Source organism: Neoarius graeffei, chromosome 5 (assembly GCF_027579695.1).
Source record: "Neoarius graeffei isolate fNeoGra1 chromosome 5, fNeoGra1.pri, whole genome shotgun sequence".
In the NCBI taxonomy this organism is placed as follows: domain Eukaryota; kingdom Metazoa; phylum Chordata; class Actinopteri; order Siluriformes; family Ariidae; genus Neoarius; species Neoarius graeffei.
The window spans coordinates 56,189,882-56,211,181 of NC_083573.1; the positions used below are offsets into that span (position 1 = coordinate 56,189,882).

A 21,300-nucleotide genomic window follows, 5' to 3' on the forward strand; every position below is an offset into this window, starting at 1 on the left:
AATCCAAAGTTTGCACATTATCATCACGCACAGAAATTGCAAAACTAGTTTTAAAACCGCTAAGTTCCAACTGTTAAACATAGCGAGAGGCTGGGCTACGTGTGTGTGTGTAAAGTGTAAACCAGTGCATCCTGACTTTCTAACTATGCCTGTGTGTTGCGTGAGCGGCAGTCAGTCAACAACTCTTCACAAAGTTTCCTTATGAAACAATATGCTCGCTGAAATTATGGCAGGGAACGCCAGATTAAACATTAAAACTGCCTTCTGAGCACTGTATCTACAGGCTACCACCAAAAGAAAATCGCCTTGCCCGTGCCGATATTGCACACGGGCATTTCTATGATTCTTGACTTCGCCCCTCTGTTTATGTCGAAGATCCGCACCAAAACGGCCAGTCGCTTGTCCGTCTTTTTGTCATTGGATTCGTCGATCATCAAGGAAAATGGCGACGTCCGGCAGTGCTGGATGATCGGTAGTGTTTTTGATTATTTGCGTAGTTTTGGTGCGCCTACAGCTGATAGATTTCGCAATCGTACTATCCGTGAAAATTCGCAGCAACAGTTCTGTCAGGTGGTCCGCAACGGCTAGCGGCAAATTGTGCTGAGCAATAAAATTACAGATCGTAACTTCTGCTCTTATTACACTTGTTGGTTGATCATTGGTCTTAGGCTTTGCAAACATCGTCATTTGTGGCTGATTCTGTTTCTGGTGCAAATTTCGCTGATGTAGTTTGGACCTCATGTGTTCCCTCACGCCGTAAACTCCAGACGCTGCAACTTTTATATCTCGCACACAAACTGTGCTGTGCGCGTACTCCTCATTTTTCACCTGAACAATGACACCATTAAATGTCTCCTTCCATTCAGGAAGATACCGCCTGCCGTATCTCATTTTCTTTCTTGGCGTTCCCAGTCTTTCACTCAGCAGACGCTATTCAAAATCTCTCAGGTGTAAACAATGTCGCTCTGCACAATGAGAAAATCGTTCGAACAATGACCGTTTGGCGCGTTTAAATGCAGATCGTGCGCATGACCAGAACGAGCGAAGTCTCGCAGTCGCGATACTGCATGAGGCTTGAGGAATAAACATCCGGTTTCACATAGTCTGAGTTATCTGCCCCTGCATACACGCTGTTCTTTGTCTATAAATCGAGCTTTTGTATGTTTTTGCGACGATCAGCTGATGATGTTCAAGTAAGATACACAAAATAAATTTAGGTCAGAAAATACTGAAAATCCGTAAGACTTTGTTTATACGCCCGTACGCACTTGAAATGAGCTAAAATCTGTATAATTTCCGGACAATCCGTATAGGTTGACATGTATGCACCACTGTGCCGCCCAGGGACATACTTTCATATTAAAAAAAACAAAACAAAATTGGTCCAGAATATGCCCTTTAACCTGTACAGGGTCGCAGACAAGCTGGATCCTATCCTAGCTGACTATGGGTGAGAGGCAGGGTACACCCTGGACAAGTCACATAGACACAGACAACCATTCACACCTACGGTCAATTTAGAGCCACCGATTAGCCTAACCTGCTTGTCTTTGGACTGTGGACCGGGAAGGAACAGGGAGAACATACAAAGTCCACACAGAAAGGCCCTCGTCAGCCACTGGGCTCGAACCCAGGACCTTCTTGCTGTGAGGCGACAGTGCTAACCACTACACCCCCCGATATGTAGTGTGAGAAAATGACCGAATCAGGGATTATTTCCTTGACATGTCGCTAGGGGTCAGTAGAGAGTACTGAGGTGAGAGGTTTAGCCCACCATATATCAACACAAAAATATAGGTCAGATTAATTGTTTATTTTCCGATAACAAAACATGTTATTACTCAAATTAAACATTATAATATAATAAAATGTGTCTTTCTTGAAGCCCAGTATCCCAGTGCTAGGCGGGCTCCTGCATGTCACACAGCCACTCCTGCCCCCCTCTGCACTCCCACACGCCACGCCTCTGGGAAAGCTTGCAGTCTGCGCATGCGTACGACGTGCTGTCAAGGAGTCTGGTGTGATTGGAAAGAGGTGGAGCTGAAACCGCTTCCCGAAGTTATCTCTTCAGAAAGGGAAATATATTTTACCATCTAGCTGCTGTTATAGTGTATTTATCCAGCGGTCCCCTTGTCTTCGATTGAGACTCTGAAGCTGAAGCGGTAAAAGTAAGTGTCAAAACAAATTTGTGGTTAACCAGTTCAACCCATTTTCATGTAGAGGTCTGCTGAGGCTGAAGTAACGTTAGCGAAGACAGTTTTCTTTGCTAGCAAACTGATGATGGAGGATTCGGTGATAATTTGAGGTGTTATTATTCAGTTAGTTAGATCGGTATGAGATCTCCGTGGCCGAAAATCTCCTGAATATTCGATACCAGTAGCTTCACGACGGTCGGTAATGTTAATATAGTGGGTTCGATGAAATCAGCAAGCTGTATAAAACCGCCTCGAGACAGAAAGATAAACATAATCAAACGACTGAATATTAACCAAGTTCATTTGGAGGAAGAAAAATAACGATAACGTACGTGTTACTGTGGACACTTTCACTTTCAGAAATGTACAAGAATGAAAGTACTTTAGAGCCAATAAGTCAAGTCAACTTTATTGTCAAATATGCTATACATGCTCGACATACAGCACGGATGAAATTTCAGTCCTCTCTGACCCACGGTGCAAACAGGCAATGCAATAAATAAAAACAGAATAATTGAAAGAAACAAATAAACAATATAAACAGTCTAAACACTTTAGATAGGAACTAGACATAGACTAAACACTCAGACAATATAAACAGTATAAATAAACAGTATAAACACTAGATAAGAACTACACACAGACTAAACACTCAAACAGACAATATAAACAGTATAAACACTCTAGATATGAACTAGACGTAGACTAAACACTCAAACAAACAATATAAACAGTAAACACTTTAGATAGGAACTAGACATAGACTAAACACTCAAACAATATAAACAGTGTAAACACTAGATAAGAACTACACACAGACTAAACACTCAAACAGACAATATAAACAGTATAAACACTCTAGATATGAACTAGACATAGACTAAACACTCATATATATGAGTGATTCCACGCTTATGAGTACTGAAATGGGGACATGAACTTATTTTTAAAAATTCACCTAAAACCATTTCTTTTTTTTACCATCAGGTCACAAAACATGTAATCTTTAATGAATGATATGTTAAAAGATAACTTTAATTTTCTGAGATGTAATAAAAACATATTTATATGCCAAAGTCAGAACGTAACAGAAGTGTTGTGGACATATATATTCTCAATTTTAACAATGTAGAATTACTTTTTGAAACATAGGAAGGTGATGTTTTAGCAAATATAATTAATAAACATGTGTAGTAGAATAAACATACACATTCTTTCAATAAGATTAACATGGTATATAGCTAGATTGTAATTAATTTGTAACAGACGCGAGATGGACAATCGTAACAGAAGTAATGTAACAGACATCATTTTGGACCTCATAGGCTTGACTTTGGCATATAAATATGTTTTTATTACATCTCAGAAAATTAAAGTTATCTTTTAACATATCATTCATTAAAGATTACATGTTTTGTGACCTGATGGTAAAAAAAGAAATGGTTTTAGGTGAATAAGTTCATGTCCCCATTTCAGTACCCATAAGCGTGGAATCACTCATATATATATACACACACACACACACACACACACACACACACACACACATAAATTAGTTCAAATAAACAAACAGTCAAGGGCACTTGAGGTATAGCAGGTAAACATGAAATAAGCAGATAAGCAGTATAAACAAACTATAATGTTGATGCTACACGATGGGGCAGAAAATTGGCCACACAAAACAATCCAAGACATTTTATATAACATTTTATATAGGCAGTGCCTTAAAGCAGAGCTCCCGATGAGTGTTTGAGCAAAATTTTTGCAAGGGCACAAAATCAACCTGAATACAATAATAATATTATAGCACATGAACCATCGAATTGTATAGTGTTGTGTATTTCACATCAATAAATTGCTGCATTGTCTTATAAAAATCAAAGTTATTAGATTAAGAATATTTCTACTACACTAGAAAGCACGAGAAAAGACCTTTAAAATGATGCATTAACCAACTATCTATGGCAAATATTAAGAAAGTTATGAATTTTTTTTTTTAAATTTCGAAAAATCGAGGGGATTTTCAGCCCTTAATTCAGTGTTTTCCCCAGAAAAAAATTATAGCCCTAAATCCTGGCATGATATATAAATTTATATCTACTTAAATGACAGTTATTTCTTTTTCGCTATTGTATTTTATTTGTATGGCTCTTTGGACAATCCTGTAGGGCAAGTGATTTGTGAGTTAGGCACTTTTATAAGCTTTGCTTCAGCCTAAACCCTTTTCGGTCAGCCACAGAACTGTTGTGTTTGTGGTGACTAAATTGGCTTGTATTGTACATATATGCTGCTGCTTTTGTTGTTGTTAACCGAAATAAATACAACCCCGATTCCAAAAAAGTTGGGACAAAGTACAAATTGTAAATGAAAACGGAATGCAATAATTTACAAAATCTCAAAAACTGATATTGTATTCACAATAGAACATAGACAACATATCAAATGTCGAAAGTGAGACATTTTGAAATTTCATGCCAAATATTGGCTCATTTGAAATTTCATGACAGCAACACATCTCAAAAAAGTTGGGACGGGGCAATAAGAGGCTGGAAAAGCTAAAGGTACAAAAAAGGAACAGCTGGAGGACCAAATTGCAACTCATTAGGTCAATTGGCAATAGGTCATTAACATGACTGGGTATAAAAAGAGCATCTTGGAGTGGCAGCAGCTCGCAGAAGTAAAGATGGGAAGAGGATCACCAATCCCCCTAATTCTGCGCCGACAAATAGTGGAGCAATATCAGAAAAGAGTTGGACAGTGTAAAATTGCAAAGAGTTTGAACATATCATCATCTACAGTGCATAATATCATCAAAAGATTCAGAGAATCTGGAAGAATCTCTGTGCGTAAGGGTCAAGGCCGGAAAACCATACTGGGTGCCCGTGATCTTTGGGCCCTTAGACGGCACTGCATCACATACAGGCATGCTTCTGTATTGGAAATCACAAAATGGGCTCAGGAATATTTTCAGAGAACATTATCTGTGAACACAATTCACCGTGCCATCCACCGTTGCCAGCTAAAACTCTATAGTTCAAAGAAGAAGCCGTATCTAAACATGATCCAGAAGCGCAGACGTCTTCTCTGAGCCAAGGCTCATTTAAAATGGACTGTGGCAAAGTGGAAAACTATTCTGTGGACAGACGAATCAAAATTTGAAGTTCTTTATGAAAATCAGGGACGCCGTGTCATTCGGACTAAAGAGGAGAAGGACGACCCAAGTTGTTATCAGCGCTCAGTTCAGAAGCCTGCATCTCTGATGGTATGGGGTTGCATTAGTGCATGTGGCACGGGCAGCTTACACATCTGGAAAGACACCATCAATGCTGAAAGGTATATCCAGGTTCTAGAGCAACATGTGCTCCCATCCAGACGACGTCTCTTTCAGGGAAGACCTTGCATTTTCCAACATGACAATGCCAAACCACATACTGCATCAATTACAGCATCATGGCTGCGTAGAAGAAGGGTCCGGGTACTGAACTGGCCAGCCTGCAGTCCAGATCTTTCACCCATAGAAAACATTTGGCGCATCATAAAACGGAAGATACGATAAAAAAAGACCTAAGACAGTTGAGCAACTAGAATCCTACATTAGACAAGAATGGGTTAACATTCCTATCCCTAAACTTGAGCAACTTGTCTCCTCAGTCCCCAGACGTTTACAGACTGTTGTAAAGAGAAAAGGGGATGTCTCACAGTGGTAAACATGGCCTTGTCCCAACTTTTTTGAGATGTGTTGTTGTCATGAAATTTAAAATCACCTAATTTTTCTCTTTAAATGATACATTTTCTCAGTTTAAACATTTGATATGTCATCTATGTTCTATTCTGAATAAAATATGGAATTTTGAAACTTCCACATCATTGCATTCCGTTTTTATTTACAATTTGTACTTTGTCCCAACTTTTTTGGGAATCGGGGTTGTAAATTCATTCATTCATAATACACAGACAATTGAGCGCTAACGGCGCGAAGCGAACCCGGGGGGTCTGGGGGCATGCCCCCCCCGTAAATTTTTTTGAAAATAGATGCTCTCAGGTGCATTTTCAGGGTCTCTGAGAGGTTTTAGATACATGATTATAGGATAGAGTTTACCAGTGTTTCAATGATTTCTGACCTAAATAGTATTAATGTATACACATTTGAAATTTCACCTTAAAGTGCATATTCTGGACCAATTTCTTTTTTTTTTTTTATATGAAAGAATGTCCCTTTACACCAGGGGTGGGCAATTATTTTTTCCATGGGGCCACATGAGAAACAGAAAATTTTGTGGAGGGCCGGACCAAAAGGCTGAACTAAATTCTGCCTAATATTAATTGTATTTCTTTATATAAAGCAGCAAATAACATTGTTTTTACAAGCTGCTAAGACTGGTAAGAGTATGGAAAAAACGAGGTTGCCTTACAAAAAATGTCATTTATTCAATCATTTCCCAAAACAATGGTTAACAAAATATGAACGTTTGTACCTTTTTTTTTCCAGTCACATTCACCCCAAAACACAATAAAGACATCACAATATTGTCTTTCTACTCCAAATATCAAGCAAGATACATCATATTATAATAATGATGCCCACATTTGTAGTCTAATCACCTCATTTGGTGTTTTTCAGTTTTTTATTTGTTCAGTGAGAGAAATCTAGTCTCTGTTGGTCTTTAACGAGTGCATCAGAGTCAGGTTGAATGTCTGAGGTGGAGATGTGAAGCACAGCTGACAGATGATCATCAGTCGATTCGGTGTAGGGATCAGATCTTTTTTTTATTAAATTCAAACATAAACAGAATTATTTTATATTACAACATAAAATCACACCTCCTCTGAAAATATAATCTAAAAAGAAAACTTATATATATATATATATATATATATACATACACACACAATATATGTAAAATGGAAAAAAACCCGAGGGGTTTATGAAAGGTTAACTTCTGCTATGAATGTGTACAGTATATTTGCATGGGGATTGTTTATATATTTCAGACATTTTTGTAACAAGGACAGTTCATTCTTAAGAGCAGGCCATGAAAGGGGGGATTTGGCATATCGACACTTGTGTATGTAATATTTTGTAAAAATAATGAGATTATTCACCAAAAAGTAGGTATCAGATCTACAGATCGGCTCGGGCTCCGGCGCCTGCTGGTGACGTCACACTATGTGATTGGCTGGACCGTTTGAAGGATGACGTGCAAGTTTGTGGTTGGTCTGGACAAATTACGGAAGTAGTTATCACGGGATTAGGTTTCGTGGGATTTCATGTCGTGTTCATGTCGCGCGCATTGCGTTTTTGTTGAACACAGCTTCAAAATAAAAGCAATGCACATTCAGTCCATGCATGAGGTAAAATTAGAAAATACGTTTATTTTGTAATTTCTAATTAACTTTACGCGGGCCGGTCAGAATGAACCAAAGGGCCGGATGCGGCCCGCGGGCCGGAAAATGCCCAGGTCTGCTTTACACACTCATCCAGAAGGGTAATTTTGCACAAGGCCATCTGTCTACAGCAGAAAAAAATAAAATAACAAAACACGTCTGGAAAAATCCCAAGCCAGTCTGGAGCCAGATTCGTGTCGTCATCTGTGGAAGCGCCAGCAGGCTGCGAGAGCTTGCACGGTTTCAGTGTAGACCAAGTGTTCCCATTTCTCTCTCATTGTCCAGTCTTTTGGGAAACGATGAGTACTAATCCCATCAAGTTTGGTGTTGCTACACCCTCCTACGATACATCTGTTAACCATTTTAATAATTACATGATAACGTTGAAGAAATTTGCAGAAAACCACCAGGTCGTTTTCTCATAAACAAACCAGCGCTGACGTAGGATTCAGAGGGAGGCGTCCCGCACGTGACATCAGGAATATCAGTGTTTCCTGGGAAATCCAAATGGCAAGTTTTTTCAGAGGCGGACCAATTCGCCTCAAATGGCTTGATTTCAACTGAATTTTTCTGGTATTGCGCAAGGTAAAAAAATTGCACAAAATGCAAAATGTGACAGATATTTGACCAAAGTTTAATATAAAATAGGAGAATTACATTGATCTTGCTCCTGAACTTACCCGTGATATAAGTTCAACATGCAAGTTAAACTGTTTTGTTATAGATTACTTAGGTGTATGATAGATTGAAAATCTATGGGGATCCCTTAATTATCTATGATCAAGTAGTGTTGTAACAAAAATGTGCATGAAAATATGAACAGTGGTTTTGCTCCATCTTATGTAATCCAATGAAGAGAATCGATCATCATGACCTCATGTGACATCATGATCACAAAGGGATCTGAACCTAAGAACTGCCACCTTAAAATAAGTTGCTGTATTATTATAACTGTGTAATGATTTAGAATGTTACTGATGCAATTACTGTAATATATGTATAACTACGGTGGTGTAGTGGTTAGCGCTGTCGCCTCACAGCAAGAAGGTCCGGGTTCGAGCCCCGTGGCCGGCGAGGGCCTTTCTGTGTGGAGTTTGCATGTTCTCCCCGTGTCCGCGTGGGTTTCCTCCGGGTGCTCCGGTTTCCCCCACAGTCCAAAGACATGGAGGTTAGGTTAACTGGTGACTCTAAATTGACCGTAGGTGTGAATGTGAGTGTGAATGGTTGTCTGTGTCTATGTGTCAGCCCTGCGATGACCTGGCGACTTGTCCAGGGTGTACCCCGCCTTTCGCCCGTAGTCAGCTGGGATAGGCTCCAGCTTGCCTGCGATCCTGTAGAACAGGATAAAGCGGCTACAGATGATAAGATGAGATGTATAACTAAGATACATTGAAAAGAAAAGTAAGGCAACTGCATATTATAAAGTTTAAATTTTGGCACTTTAAATTTTAAATGGACTAGATTAAGATTAAAACACATTTAAAGGAAAAGAAAATTTAATTTATACATTTAAGTTTGCAGAAAGATTATGTACTTATAAACACATTCATGAAGAGAATTTGTTAAGTGTCAAATATAGCATAATTTCGAATAATAATGATAAGCGTATTTGGCAGTGTGATGTCACTGTGAGCCTTTAACAAAAGAATAATCTGGAGCCTTCTTTTGTTAAATGGATCCCAGTGACATCACACTGCTACAAATGATTATTATTTGAAATTATGCTGTATTTGACACATTTGGACAGCTTCACTTCGTGAGAGTGTTTATAAGTACATAATTTTTCTGCAAACCCAAACTAATAAATTAAGTTTTCTACCCCTTTAAAGCAGATTAATTCTCCTTGGCTTTTGCTTGGCCCAATGTTGGGCAACCCTCTCATAGTCCATCTCGCTGTCATCCATGCTGTAGTGGATCAAATTGTCCAGTGAGTCTTCTCCTAGCTTATTCCTCGCTGGAGTCTTTATTCTCTGTAGGCAGGAGAAGCCTCGTTCACAATCTAAACAGAAACACAATTCTTATTAAATAAATCAGTCTGGTGGGGGACAACATTGGCAGCCAGTGAGATCGCTTATAATGAATCGGAAAATTCCGGGATGTCTGACGTTTTCTTTCGATATTTTTATTGGACGGTTTGAACACGTGATCTTGACACAGCCAACAGATTACAGTTTGTTTACATCATACCATGCGGACATATTACTTTGACAGAATCAACACACACATTGGAAAAAAAGACTGCTTGTTTAACACAAATATCAATCAATATGTAAATGGTTCTGTTATTTGCTCTCCTATGTATCTAGTTACTTGTGGGTAGGAAATTTAACGTGTCGGTATAAATCTAAGCATTTCGGATTTTAACTAAAGTGACTAAGCGTATTGGCAGGCAGAGCAAGCGTACCGGGCATTGTAGCGTAACTATCTTGTGACAGTGATACCAATAATGATTGATGCATCACAGTTACGAATACATATTTAATTCTTTCTTTGACACCGCATGCCATGCACCAGAAACAACACCACAGCATTTATTATGGTGTGACTCTGCTGGCTGCCTGATGGCTTTCACTTTACATCATTGTTATACAATAACAGTCATTACATCTTTCACATCCATGCACGTTGGTGCATGCGGCACCATTAGGACTAATTACCATGCACCTGTTCCTGATTAGAGCGCAATCACAGCACATACATATAAGGACTCTCAGTAACACAGAGACTTTGCAAAGTAAACGCTCTGTACCCTGCGTCTGACATTATGAAGCCTTGTATTTTGTATCGATTTTCTGGTTTTGACCCTGTTTGTGTTTTTGGACTTTTGAGTATTGTGTTACCTCTGATATCCTGTCTGTGCCTCGCTGGACCACTGTCTGATTTTTGACTCTGCCTTTGTCTGTGTTTTGGATCTGTTTGCTAGTGTGCTTTCAGTAAAATTCTTCCTGCACTTAGATCCGTCTGTCACCCTTACATGACAGAAACTGTCAATATTCCAGTAAGCTAGTGGATTAATAAAACTGTTTTAACTAGTTACCTCACCCGGGACGGAGTCCACTAGGGGGCGGGGTATTGTTTTCAGTGGGGTTTGCTTTGTTTGTTTGTAAATGATGTTACGGGAAAACGGCTGGATCATTCCTCATGAAACTTTCAGGGTAGCTGGGCATTGGTCTCAAATAGAACCTCCAACATTTTGAGGGTCATCTGGTCAAGGTTTTTGTGGCTACTGCTTCATATAGAGGCGGTAGCCACTATGCCATCGTACTGTAAGAGTGTAACAATCGTGCAGTACAGTGTGTTCTGATTGGCTGAGAGCAGCAGAAAATCAGAATCAGAACCATGTTTATTGGCCAAGTATGTTCACACACAAGGTCAAAATCAAGTTCAAGGTCACCAAAAAGGTTAAAATCGTTTTTACACGATATCTTATTTCATATTCATCATAAGTGCTACCGGGCGAGGTTTGTTTTGCCTGGCAACACTTGTTTTGTATGAAACGGTTGTGAATAATTTCCATAAAATGTGTTGGTGAATAATCCCATGTTGTGAATGAGAGTGTGAATGGTTGTCTGTGTCAGCCCTGTGATGACCTGGCGACTTGTCCAGGGTGTACCCCGCCTTTCGCCCGTAGTCGGCTGGGATAGGCTTCAGCTTGCCTGCGACCCTGTAGAACAGGATAAAGCGGCTAGAAATAATGAGATGAGATGAGAAAAATAAGTGCTGGGTAAAAACGCATCTATCTTATGTAAATAAAGAGAGAAATTTCATTGTCCGGTGGTCAAGCGTTTGAGATACATTGCCTTGCACTTAAGATCGGGTTTCCTGTGGTGGTACACATACAGATGGATGGACGTCGTACAGTCAGCAGCCATGAAAAATCAGGTTGATGCTTTACCATGTTCTCTTAAGTATAGGGCTCCGCTAATATTTTAAATCAACATGCAACATGAGTTAATGCAGAACAGCTTTTACTTGATTGGATGGATGGATCATTCATCTTCACTACCCGGTTAATCCTAGTCACGGTTGCTGTGAAACCAGATCTTATCCTGGGAACACAATATAAAGTGGGAATGCACCTTGGATGGGATGTCTACATCAATCACTGGGCGCCATGTGTGCGCGCACACACACACACACACACACACACACACACACACACACACACAAAAAAAAAAAAAAAAAATCATACCTAGGGACAGTTTAGAGTAGCTAATCAAAGCCAAGTGAGAGGAATCTGGTGAACCTGGAGGAAACTCGCATGAACACTAGGAGAACATGTGAAGTGCCACACAGGCAATAACTTGAGGCCAGGAACCCAGGAATGGATAATAAAGTATTTTGGAGTAAGTCTGCAGACAACCAATTACACATGGATGTGTCAGTGTTGCGTTCAGCTTTAATTCATCTCTCACGGATGATAGACAGGCTGTCAGGAAGCTGTGTTATGTGTATTAACAAAAAGTGCATCCTAATTGTGAACAATCTGCGTTCAGTGTAATTGGAATATAACTGAAAACTGAGGCTTGTTAGGGAGAGCGCCACCATGTAAGCATAAGGGACTGGAGTGTAAACCTTAGAATTTGAGGTGTAAGTGCTGTGTTAAGGGACGAGGATGAACTGTTTCAGTGTTGTGTAACCTTGGTGTTCCATAGTAGCATGATTACTACATGCTTACTTTGGTGAATGAAAACATCTCATCTCATTATCTCTAGCCGCTTTATCCTGTCCTACAGGGTCGCAGGCAAGCTGGAGCCTATCCCAGCTGACTACGGGCGAAAGGCGGGGTACACCCTGGACAAGTCGCCAGGTCATCACAGGGCTGACACATAGACACAGACAACCATTCACACTCACATTCACACCTACGGTCAATTAAGAGTCACCAGTTAACCTAACCTGCATGTCTTTGGGGGAAACCGGAGCACCCGGAGGAAACCCACGCGGACACGGGGAGAACATGCAAACTCCACACAGAAAGGTCCTCGCCGGCTGCTGGGATCGAACCCAGAACCTTCTTGCTGTGAGGCGACAGCACTAACCACTACACCACCCTGCTGCCTGAGTGAAAATATGAAGTGATGTAATATTGGAAGTGATGTGACATAAAAGATACGGTTCTTAGCACACTGCTTAGTTACCTATTGTCCGAACAATTTTTTGTGCTGTAAATAAGTATATAAAGTTTTTGTACAGTGTGTTATTTATTATGATAGTACACCATATTTCAAATTCAAAACACAGACAGGTGAAAGCAAACATTTTCCATAAAATGGTTAATTACTTTACTTTATGATGTTTTAAAGCTTCCTTCAATGGCGGCACAGTGTGTGACCAAAGTGGAGCTTGCAGTCTCCTGTGAAAACCTTTTGGACATGGATGTGCTCTCCAAGTCTGACCCCCTGTGTGTCTTGTTGATGAATGCATCTGGAAATCACTGGTTTGAGGTGAGTATACTAGATAAAGGTAAGTAAAGACCAGCGGTCAAGGAAACTGCACTGTTTATAGCCATTTTATAACAAAGGTAACAAACCAATTTATAACTTTTGGCTTCTCAGGTGGCCCGCACAGAGAGAGTTCAGAATTGCCTGAGTCCCAAATTTGCCAAGAAGTTTGTCGTTGATTATCACTTTGAAATGGTACAGAAACTTAGATTTGGCATTTATGATATAGACAACAAAACCATTGATCTGAGTGATGATGACTTCCTTGGAGAGTTGGAGTGTTCCTTGGGTCAGGTAAGAAAATCTGCTGTTTACTGTTGATCAAAATAAAGCATAATTACCCTCCTATGTCTTTTGTAACTTTTGGTCCAGTGTTGTTATATTTGTTCTTACACTGTCCTATCTATCATACCTGTCCATCATACTTCCACTCGTGTATGTGTAGCTATGTAAAAATACTTTCACTTAGAATTAGGAGAAACACTAAAAAGAATGCATGCGCTACAGTAAACATACAGTCTCTATCTGCATACACCATCGTGTCAACAGTAACACGTTTCAGAAAAGTTGGGACCGGGGCAACAAAAGACTGAAAAAGTTGAGTAATGCTAACAAAAAACCCTAATTTGGTTACTTGGAAACAGGTCAGTAACATGATTGGGTATAAAAAGAGCATCCCAGAGAGGCGGAGTCTCTCAGAAGTAAAGATGGGGAGGGGTTCATCACTCTATGAAAGACTGCGTGGGCAAGCAGTGCAACAATTTTAAGAATAACGTTCTGCAATTTAAAATTGCAAGGGATGAATTTGGGGATCGCATCATCTATGGTACATAATATCATTAAAAGATGCAGAGAATCTGGAGAAATCTCTGTATACAAGAGACAAGGCTGAAAACTGACATTGGAGGCCTGTGATCTTCAGGCCCTCAGGTGACACTGGATTAAAAGCAGACACGTCTGCAGTTTAAATCACTGTCCATGGGCTCAGGAACGCTTCCGAAAACCATCATCTGTGAAAACAGTTCATTACTGCAGCCACAAATGCAAGTTAAAACCAGATATAAACAATATCCAGAAACACCACCACCTTCTCTGAGCCCGAGTTCTTTTACAATGGACTGAGGCAAGGCAAGGCAAGGCAAGTTTATTTATATAGCACATTTCATACACAGTGGCAGTTCAATGTGCTTTACAGAAGTAAAAGCAAAACAGTAAACAATAGAAAATAAAATTACATAAAATAAATGGGGAAGAAAAATAATAAGATTAAACAATAGTAGAAATAAAATAATAAAATGAAGTAAAAGTTCAGTAAAAAAAAAACAGCAGAATAAAATAGAATAAAAGTTAAGTAAAATTTAAAACATGCAGAGACTGTAAAAGTTAAGAGTTTAAAACATGTAGAGATGACAATCTTAATAATTTAGCAGAAAGCATCTGAAAACACCTTGGTCTTTAATCTAGATTTGAAGCTGCCAACAGCAGGAGCATTTTTGATGTCCTCTGGCAGTTGGTTCCATAGCTGTACTGCATAGTAACTAAAAGCTGCTTCACCACACAGATCTGGTAGATCTGATTGGGTTAGGCCGCTGCAACATATCAGAGAGGTAATTGGGCCCTGTACCATTTAGAGATTTGTATACCAGCAGCAATGCTTTAAAGTCAATTCTGTAGCTTACCGGAAGCCAGTGAAGGGACCTTAGAATTGGAGTAATGTGCTCTGTTCTTTTTGTTCGTGTGAGAACCCTAGCCGCTGCATTTTGCACCAGCTGAAGTTGTTTGATGGTCTTTTTTGGCAGGCCTGTGAAAAGGCCATTGCAGTAATCAACCCTACTAGAGATGAAGGCATGCATAAGTTTTTCCAGATCATTTTTTGACATAAGTCCTCTTAGTTTGGAAATGTTTTTTAGGTGATAAAATGCCGTTTTAGTGATTGCTTTCATGTGACTGTCAAAGTTTAGTTCACTGTCAATGAAAACACCAAGATTTTTAACCATTTCTTTTGTTTTAATCCCCTTTGTGTCAAGAATAGTGGTAATCCTGAGTCTTTCATCTTTTTTCCCAAATAGAATTACTTCTGTTTTATCTGTGTTCAGCTGAAGAAAATTTTGTGACATCCAGTTATTGATTTGGTCGATACACTGGTAGAGACATTCAAGGGGGGTATAATCATTAGGTGATAGAGCAAAATAAATTTGGGTGTCATCTGCATAGCAGTGATACAAAATTGAGTTGTTCTTGATAATTTGCCTAAGTGGGAGCATACAAAGGTTGAATAGTAATGGTCCAAGAATCGACCCCTGGGGGACACCACAGGTCAAGGACATTGATGTTGAGGTACAATTTCCCATGGTAACAAAGAAGCTTCTATCTTTTTAAGTATGATTTTAACCAATTGATAACTTTACCAGTCAACCCAACCCAGTGTTCAAGTCGATATAGCAATATGTTGTGATGAGGCGAAGTGGTAAATTGTCCCAAGGTCTGATGAATCAAAAGTAGAAATTATTTTTAGAAATCATGGACACCACGTCCTCCAGGCTAAAGAGGAGAGGGACCATCCGGCTTGTCATCGGTGCACAGTTCAAAAGCCAGCATCTGTGATGGTATGAGGGTGCATTAGTGCACATGACATGGGTAGCTTGTACATCTGGGAAGGCATCATTAATGCTGAATGATATATACACGTTTCAGAGCGTTATGCCACCATCCAGACAAAATCTTTTTCACGGAAGGTCTTCCTTCTTTCAGCAAGACAATGCCAAACTGCTTTCTGCACATATTAAAACTGCATGGCTCCATAGTAAAAGAGTCCTGGTGCTAAACTGGCCTGCCTGCAGTCCAGACCTGTCTCCCCTTTAAAACATTTGGTGCATTATGAAGCACAAAATACAATGAGGGAGACCCTGCACTGTTGAGCAATTGAAACTGTATATCAGGCAAGAATGGGGCAACATTCCTCTTTCAAAACTACAGTAGTTGGTCTCCTCAGTTCCCAAACATTTAGAGTGTTGTTAAAAATAGAGGTGATGCAACACAGTGGTAAACACGCCCCGTCCCAACTTTTCTGAAACGTGTTGCTGACATCAAATTGAAAATGAGCATATATTTAAAAAAAAGCACAAAAAAAATCTCTCAGGTTCAACATTTGATATGTTATCTTTGTACTATTTTCAATGAAATATAGGGTTTCCATGATTTACAAATGATCTCATTCTGGTTTTACTTAGTTTACACAGTGTCCCAACATTTTTTAAATTGGAGTTGTATATAAATATTATTTATCTAAACACTCGGCCTTTTTCAGTTCCAAATCGGTTAAAAATATGGGAATTGCTAAGAACTGGAATAGGAATCATAATCGATAAAATTGTAACGATACCCAATCCTACTCTATAGCTCACAAAGGCATATCATAATGCATATCAAATCTGTAGGGTTCTTCATGTTTGCATGTATCTGAAACACCATTTAAATAATTTTTCTTCTTCTTTTGTTTTTGTTGTTTAAACACAGATTGTGTCCAGTGGGAAGCTGACCAGACCACTGATCTTGAAGAACAAAAGACCAGCAGGAAGAGGAACCATTACAGTGAATATTTGTCCATTATACTGCATTAGTGTAGCAGAAAGTTAGCTGAAATATGTTGGCTGCATTTACATGCCATTGCTAGACTTGTTAGCTCATGGGGAACCTTCAGTGTGGTTAATTGATTGCTTACACTGCAGGTTGTTTTGATATATTTGCATACTCATTAGCTGAACAGTACAGTCTATTCATTTTAATTTAAGAGATAAAAACAAAGTGTATTTTTGTCCCATCTCATCTTAGAGATGTGAGATCTGCTTAGCCTTAAATTTCACCTGTACCAACATTTTGTATAATTTTAGACCCAGAAACCAGTTTCATACATTGCCATAAAGATGAAAGCTAAAAATGTCATCTTTGTACACCAGATATTACATGAAATATGTTTATGCAAATGTTGGTCTTCATCAAAACTTGTTTTTTGGGGAAAAAAAGGCCTTAACATTTGCAGTTTAAATCTGTCATCTAATGTTAATTCTCATATGTAGTCTTTAGTGTTTTGTTGTGGCAGAAGGACAGCACTGCTGAATAGTTCTGTAGGTTTCTCCTGAATAGGAGATCGCAAGTTCCCATGCAGATCCCACCAGTGCCACAGCCATCTGTGACCGGGAGTCTAGGGAGCAGAATTGGCTGTGCTGTCTATGTGGGAGGGATGGAATTCTCTCTCTCCCTTGTCAATCAGAGTTTAAAAGATGTTATGATTGGCTTCATTATTCTCGGAGCAAGCATATGATAGCCTTTACACTTTTGAGTTAGAGCTGAGTAGTGGGTGGGAATTGGCAGAGGGCAAAATTGGAAAGAAAATGAGGGAGAAAAGAATACTCGTTTAGGTTGCAGGAATTGCAGAAAAAGAGATCAGATAGTTTTAACTCTTTCAGGTTTGGGCTTGTTTTTCCCTTCTGTTGAAAATGCTTGTTTTTTTTTTTTCTAGATCATTGCAGAAGAAATTAAGGATAATAGGGTGGTGAATTTTCAAGTTGAGGCCAGGAAACTGGATAAAAAGGTAAGATTTATGAAAAATAATTTTAAAAAGTCACAATTTTTGCATTAGAGTGAAATAATTTTAAAAATTTTCATTATTTAAATTGTTCTAAAATTAGATTTAATTAATGCTCATGAATGTATTTTCCAGCGAGAGTGCCTAATGTACATTGTTTTAGTTGTACTCTCTCCAGCACCTCTAAACCATATATATTATATTTTTTTTTTTGTCATAAACTATTTAATGTGATGTGAAATTGGATCACAGTGATTTATTTTTAATTAAAGTAAACTCCTAACTTGATTTTAAATTTTCATAAAAAAACTGTCAGGTTAAATCATTTATGCAAAATGTACTGATTGCAGGATTTCTTTGGAAAATCAGACCCCTACCTGGAATTCTACAGGCAAATGGACTCAGGATGGCAGCTTGCCCACAGGACAGAGGTCTAATTCACTGTGGGGAATGGAGGGGGGGGGAGGGGCTTTCATTGAGTGCTTTATTAGGAACACTATACTAATGCTGGAACACTACATTATACTATTACTGGGCAGAGCCTCGCTTTGCTGTCAAAACAGCCTCAGTTCTTCATGGCATGGATTCCACAAGATGCTGGAAACTTTCCTTTGAGATTCTGGCCCATATTGACATGATTTGCATCACACAATTCCTGTAGATTTTTCAGGCACACTTTCATAATGCGACTCTCCTGTTTGATCACATCCCAGAGGCGTTCTATTGGATTCAGATCCGGTGACTGGGAAGGTCACTGAAGAGCACTGAACTCATTGTCATGTTCCTGAAACTAATTCGAGACGATTTTTGCTTTGTGATATGATACATTATCATGCTGGAAATAGCCATCAGAAGATTGTGGCCATGAAGAGAGGCACATGATCAGCAACAAGATTCATATAGTCTGTGGCATTCAAGTGATGATTAATTGGTATCAGTGGGCCCAAAGTATGCAAAGAAAACATTCCCCACACCATTACAGCACCTCTACCAGCCTGGACTGTTGACACAAGGCAGGTTGGGTTCATGGATTCAGAAGAAGAAGAAACCTTTATTCGTTACATGCACACTTCAAGCACAGTGAAATTCATCCTCTGTATTTAACCCATCTGAAGCAGTGAACACACGCACACACACTCAGAGCAGTGGGCAGCCACACCAGAGCGCCCAGGGAGCAGTCAGGGGTTCGGTACCTTGCTCAAGGGCACCTCAGCCCAAGGCCGCCCCACGTCAACCTAACTGCATGTCTTTGGATTGTGGGGGAAACCAGAGCACCCGGAGGAAACCCACGCAGACACGGGGAGAACATGCAAACTCCACACAGAAAGGCCCTCGCCGGCTGCTGGGTTCGAACTCGCAACCTTCTTGCTGTGAGGCAACCGTGCTAACCACTACACCACCGTGCCACCCTTCATCCTGTTGGTACCAAATTCTGACCCCATCATCTGTGTGTCTCAGCAGAAATGGAGAGTCATCAGACCAGGCTAAATTTTTCCAGTCTTCACCTGTTAAATTTTGGTGAACCTGTGCCCACTGCAACCTCAACTTTCTGTTCTTGGCTGACAGAAGTGAAATCTGAAGTGGTCTTCTGCTTTTGTAGCCCATCTGCCTCAAAGTTTGATGTGCATTCTGAGATGCTATTCTGCTCACCACAATTGTTCAGAATAGTTATCCGAGTTAATGTAGTCTTTCTGTCACCTCAAACTAGTCTGGCCATTTTCTGATGACCTCTTCTGTCTGCAGAACTGCTGCTCACTGGACGTTCTTTCTTTATTGCACTATTCTGAGTAAACTCTAGAGACTGTTGTGTGTGAAAATCCTAGGAAATCAGCAGTTAAAGAAATACTCAAACCTGGTACCGCTAATCATGCCATGGTCAAAATCACTGATCCCCCCCCCCCCCAATTCTGTTGATGTGAACATTACCTGAAGGCACTGACCCGTATCTGCAGGAGTTAATGCATTGCATTGCTGCCACACAATTGGCTGATAATTGCGTGAATCAGTAGGGTGTACAGGTGTTCCTAATAAAATGCTCCGGAAGTGTATATTTTTAGATTAAAATATAAAGTAAGAATGAAAAAGCCATAGAAAGTAATTTTTAATTTATTTCACTGACTGAGTGTAGGATAATAGTTTAATTTTTTAACCACTCAGTAGGCAATTTTTTTTTTTTATTCAATTACATTTTTAATTCATTAGCTAGCCTGTGAATGGCTTTTTGTCATTTTGTAGATATAGAGTTACAGAAGTTTTTTTTTTTTTTAAATCCTGTGCAAATAATTGCATTGCTTGACCCCTTTATTGTAGAATAGAATAGAATGCCTTTATTGTCACTATACACATGTACAATGAGATTAAAGCATCTCTAATAACAGTGCAAACAGCGTGGAGAGAGAGACAGAGAGAGGGGAAGGGGGGGGGAATATAAAATAAAAGGGGGGGTGTAGGGTGCACAGTCTGAGGTGTATGTGTTGTGTTGCATATTATGGAGTGAGGTATTGCACATATAAGGTATTGCACAGAGACAGTCACATTATAAATTATTGCACAAGAGAGTCACATAAGATAAAATATTACACATTATGAAGTATTGCAAGGTAAGGTAAGGTGCACAGACTTGAGGTGTTGTGTGTAAGGTGCACAGTCCTGAGGTGTATGTGTTGCGTTTCACATTATGCACATTATAAAAGTATTGCACAGAGAGAGTCATCTTATAAAGTACTGCACATTATAAATTAGTAAATAGTAAAATAGTAAAGTAAATAGACTATATTGTCAGAATCAAATAAATAAAGTGCTTGGCCAAATTGCTGTATGGTCAGATGACATTAACTGGATATTTGCTATGTAAACATTCTACTGACTGAAGGAGAGATCTTGGTCGTTTTCTTATCCTAGGTGGTGAAGAACAACCTTAACCCTTGTTGGAGACCTTTTAAAATCCCTCTGCAGTCTCTCTGTGGAGGAGATATGGACAAACCCATCAAAGTAGTGTATCCTTTCATTATCAACTCATTTAGCATCAGGCATTTTAATTGTATTTTATGCACTTTATCTGACATGTTCAGAGTAGCCTTGTTACTAATTATACTGGTTTCTGTATATTTGGGAATGCTGTAAATATTGAACTCCGTTTAAGTTAATGAATGAATGCATGCAGAGTTGTTTGATAGCTGTATATTATTTGTCTAATAAGACTTTTTTTTTTCTTGTTTTATTTCCAAAAGTCTCAAAAAGGAAAGACGACTGTCATAAAGTGGTTGTTCAGTTGAGTTTAATTATATAACATGGTTTGCACTGACGCTCATGTTTTTACGTGTTCCCAGTAGACTAGTGTATTTCATTTTCCCTCTAGAGTGATATGTTGCACTGTCATGGATTGGCGTGCTTTCTTTAATTAATCTATTGATTTAGAGACCCAACACTATTCCAGCGCGTAGTTGTTATTGATGTTAGCTATCTGGCTACTGTGCTTATTATGGTGGCTTTTTTTTAATCATATCATTCCACATATCATGTGTTATCATTTAATATGTACATTACTTGACTAATCTCATAAATAATATTACTCTGTCTGGTGCAAATGTTTATGCTTTTGTAAAGCATTGTCTGGCTGGTCCTTTTTAAGGAGCATCTTATTCAATTTCAGTCATAAAAAGTCATCATCACTTGTACAAATGTGCATCAT

At 39.2% G+C, this 21,300-nt stretch overlaps 1 protein-coding gene across 2 annotated transcripts in view; it reads left to right on the forward strand.

Annotated features, from left to right (window-relative positions):
• Positions 1-2,011: 2,011 nt before the first annotated feature.
• cpne3 (copine III) overlaps positions 2,012-21,300 on the forward strand; it is a 35,677-nt gene continuing 16,388 nt past the window's right edge. For both annotated transcript variants that reach the window (XM_060922119.1, XM_060922120.1), the window contains exons 1-7: positions 2,012-2,168; positions 12,887-13,027; positions 13,139-13,318; positions 16,541-16,615; positions 17,544-17,615; positions 17,960-18,040; positions 20,511-20,600. In XM_060922119.1, coding sequence (XP_060778102.1) covers positions 12,896-13,027; positions 13,139-13,318; positions 16,541-16,615; positions 17,544-17,615; positions 17,960-18,040; positions 20,511-20,600 — 630 coding nt within the window. In that variant the 5' untranslated portion in view covers positions 2,012-2,168; positions 12,887-12,895. The remainder of the gene's footprint in view (positions 2,169-12,886; positions 13,028-13,138; positions 13,319-16,540; positions 16,616-17,543; positions 17,616-17,959; positions 18,041-20,510; positions 20,601-21,300) is intronic.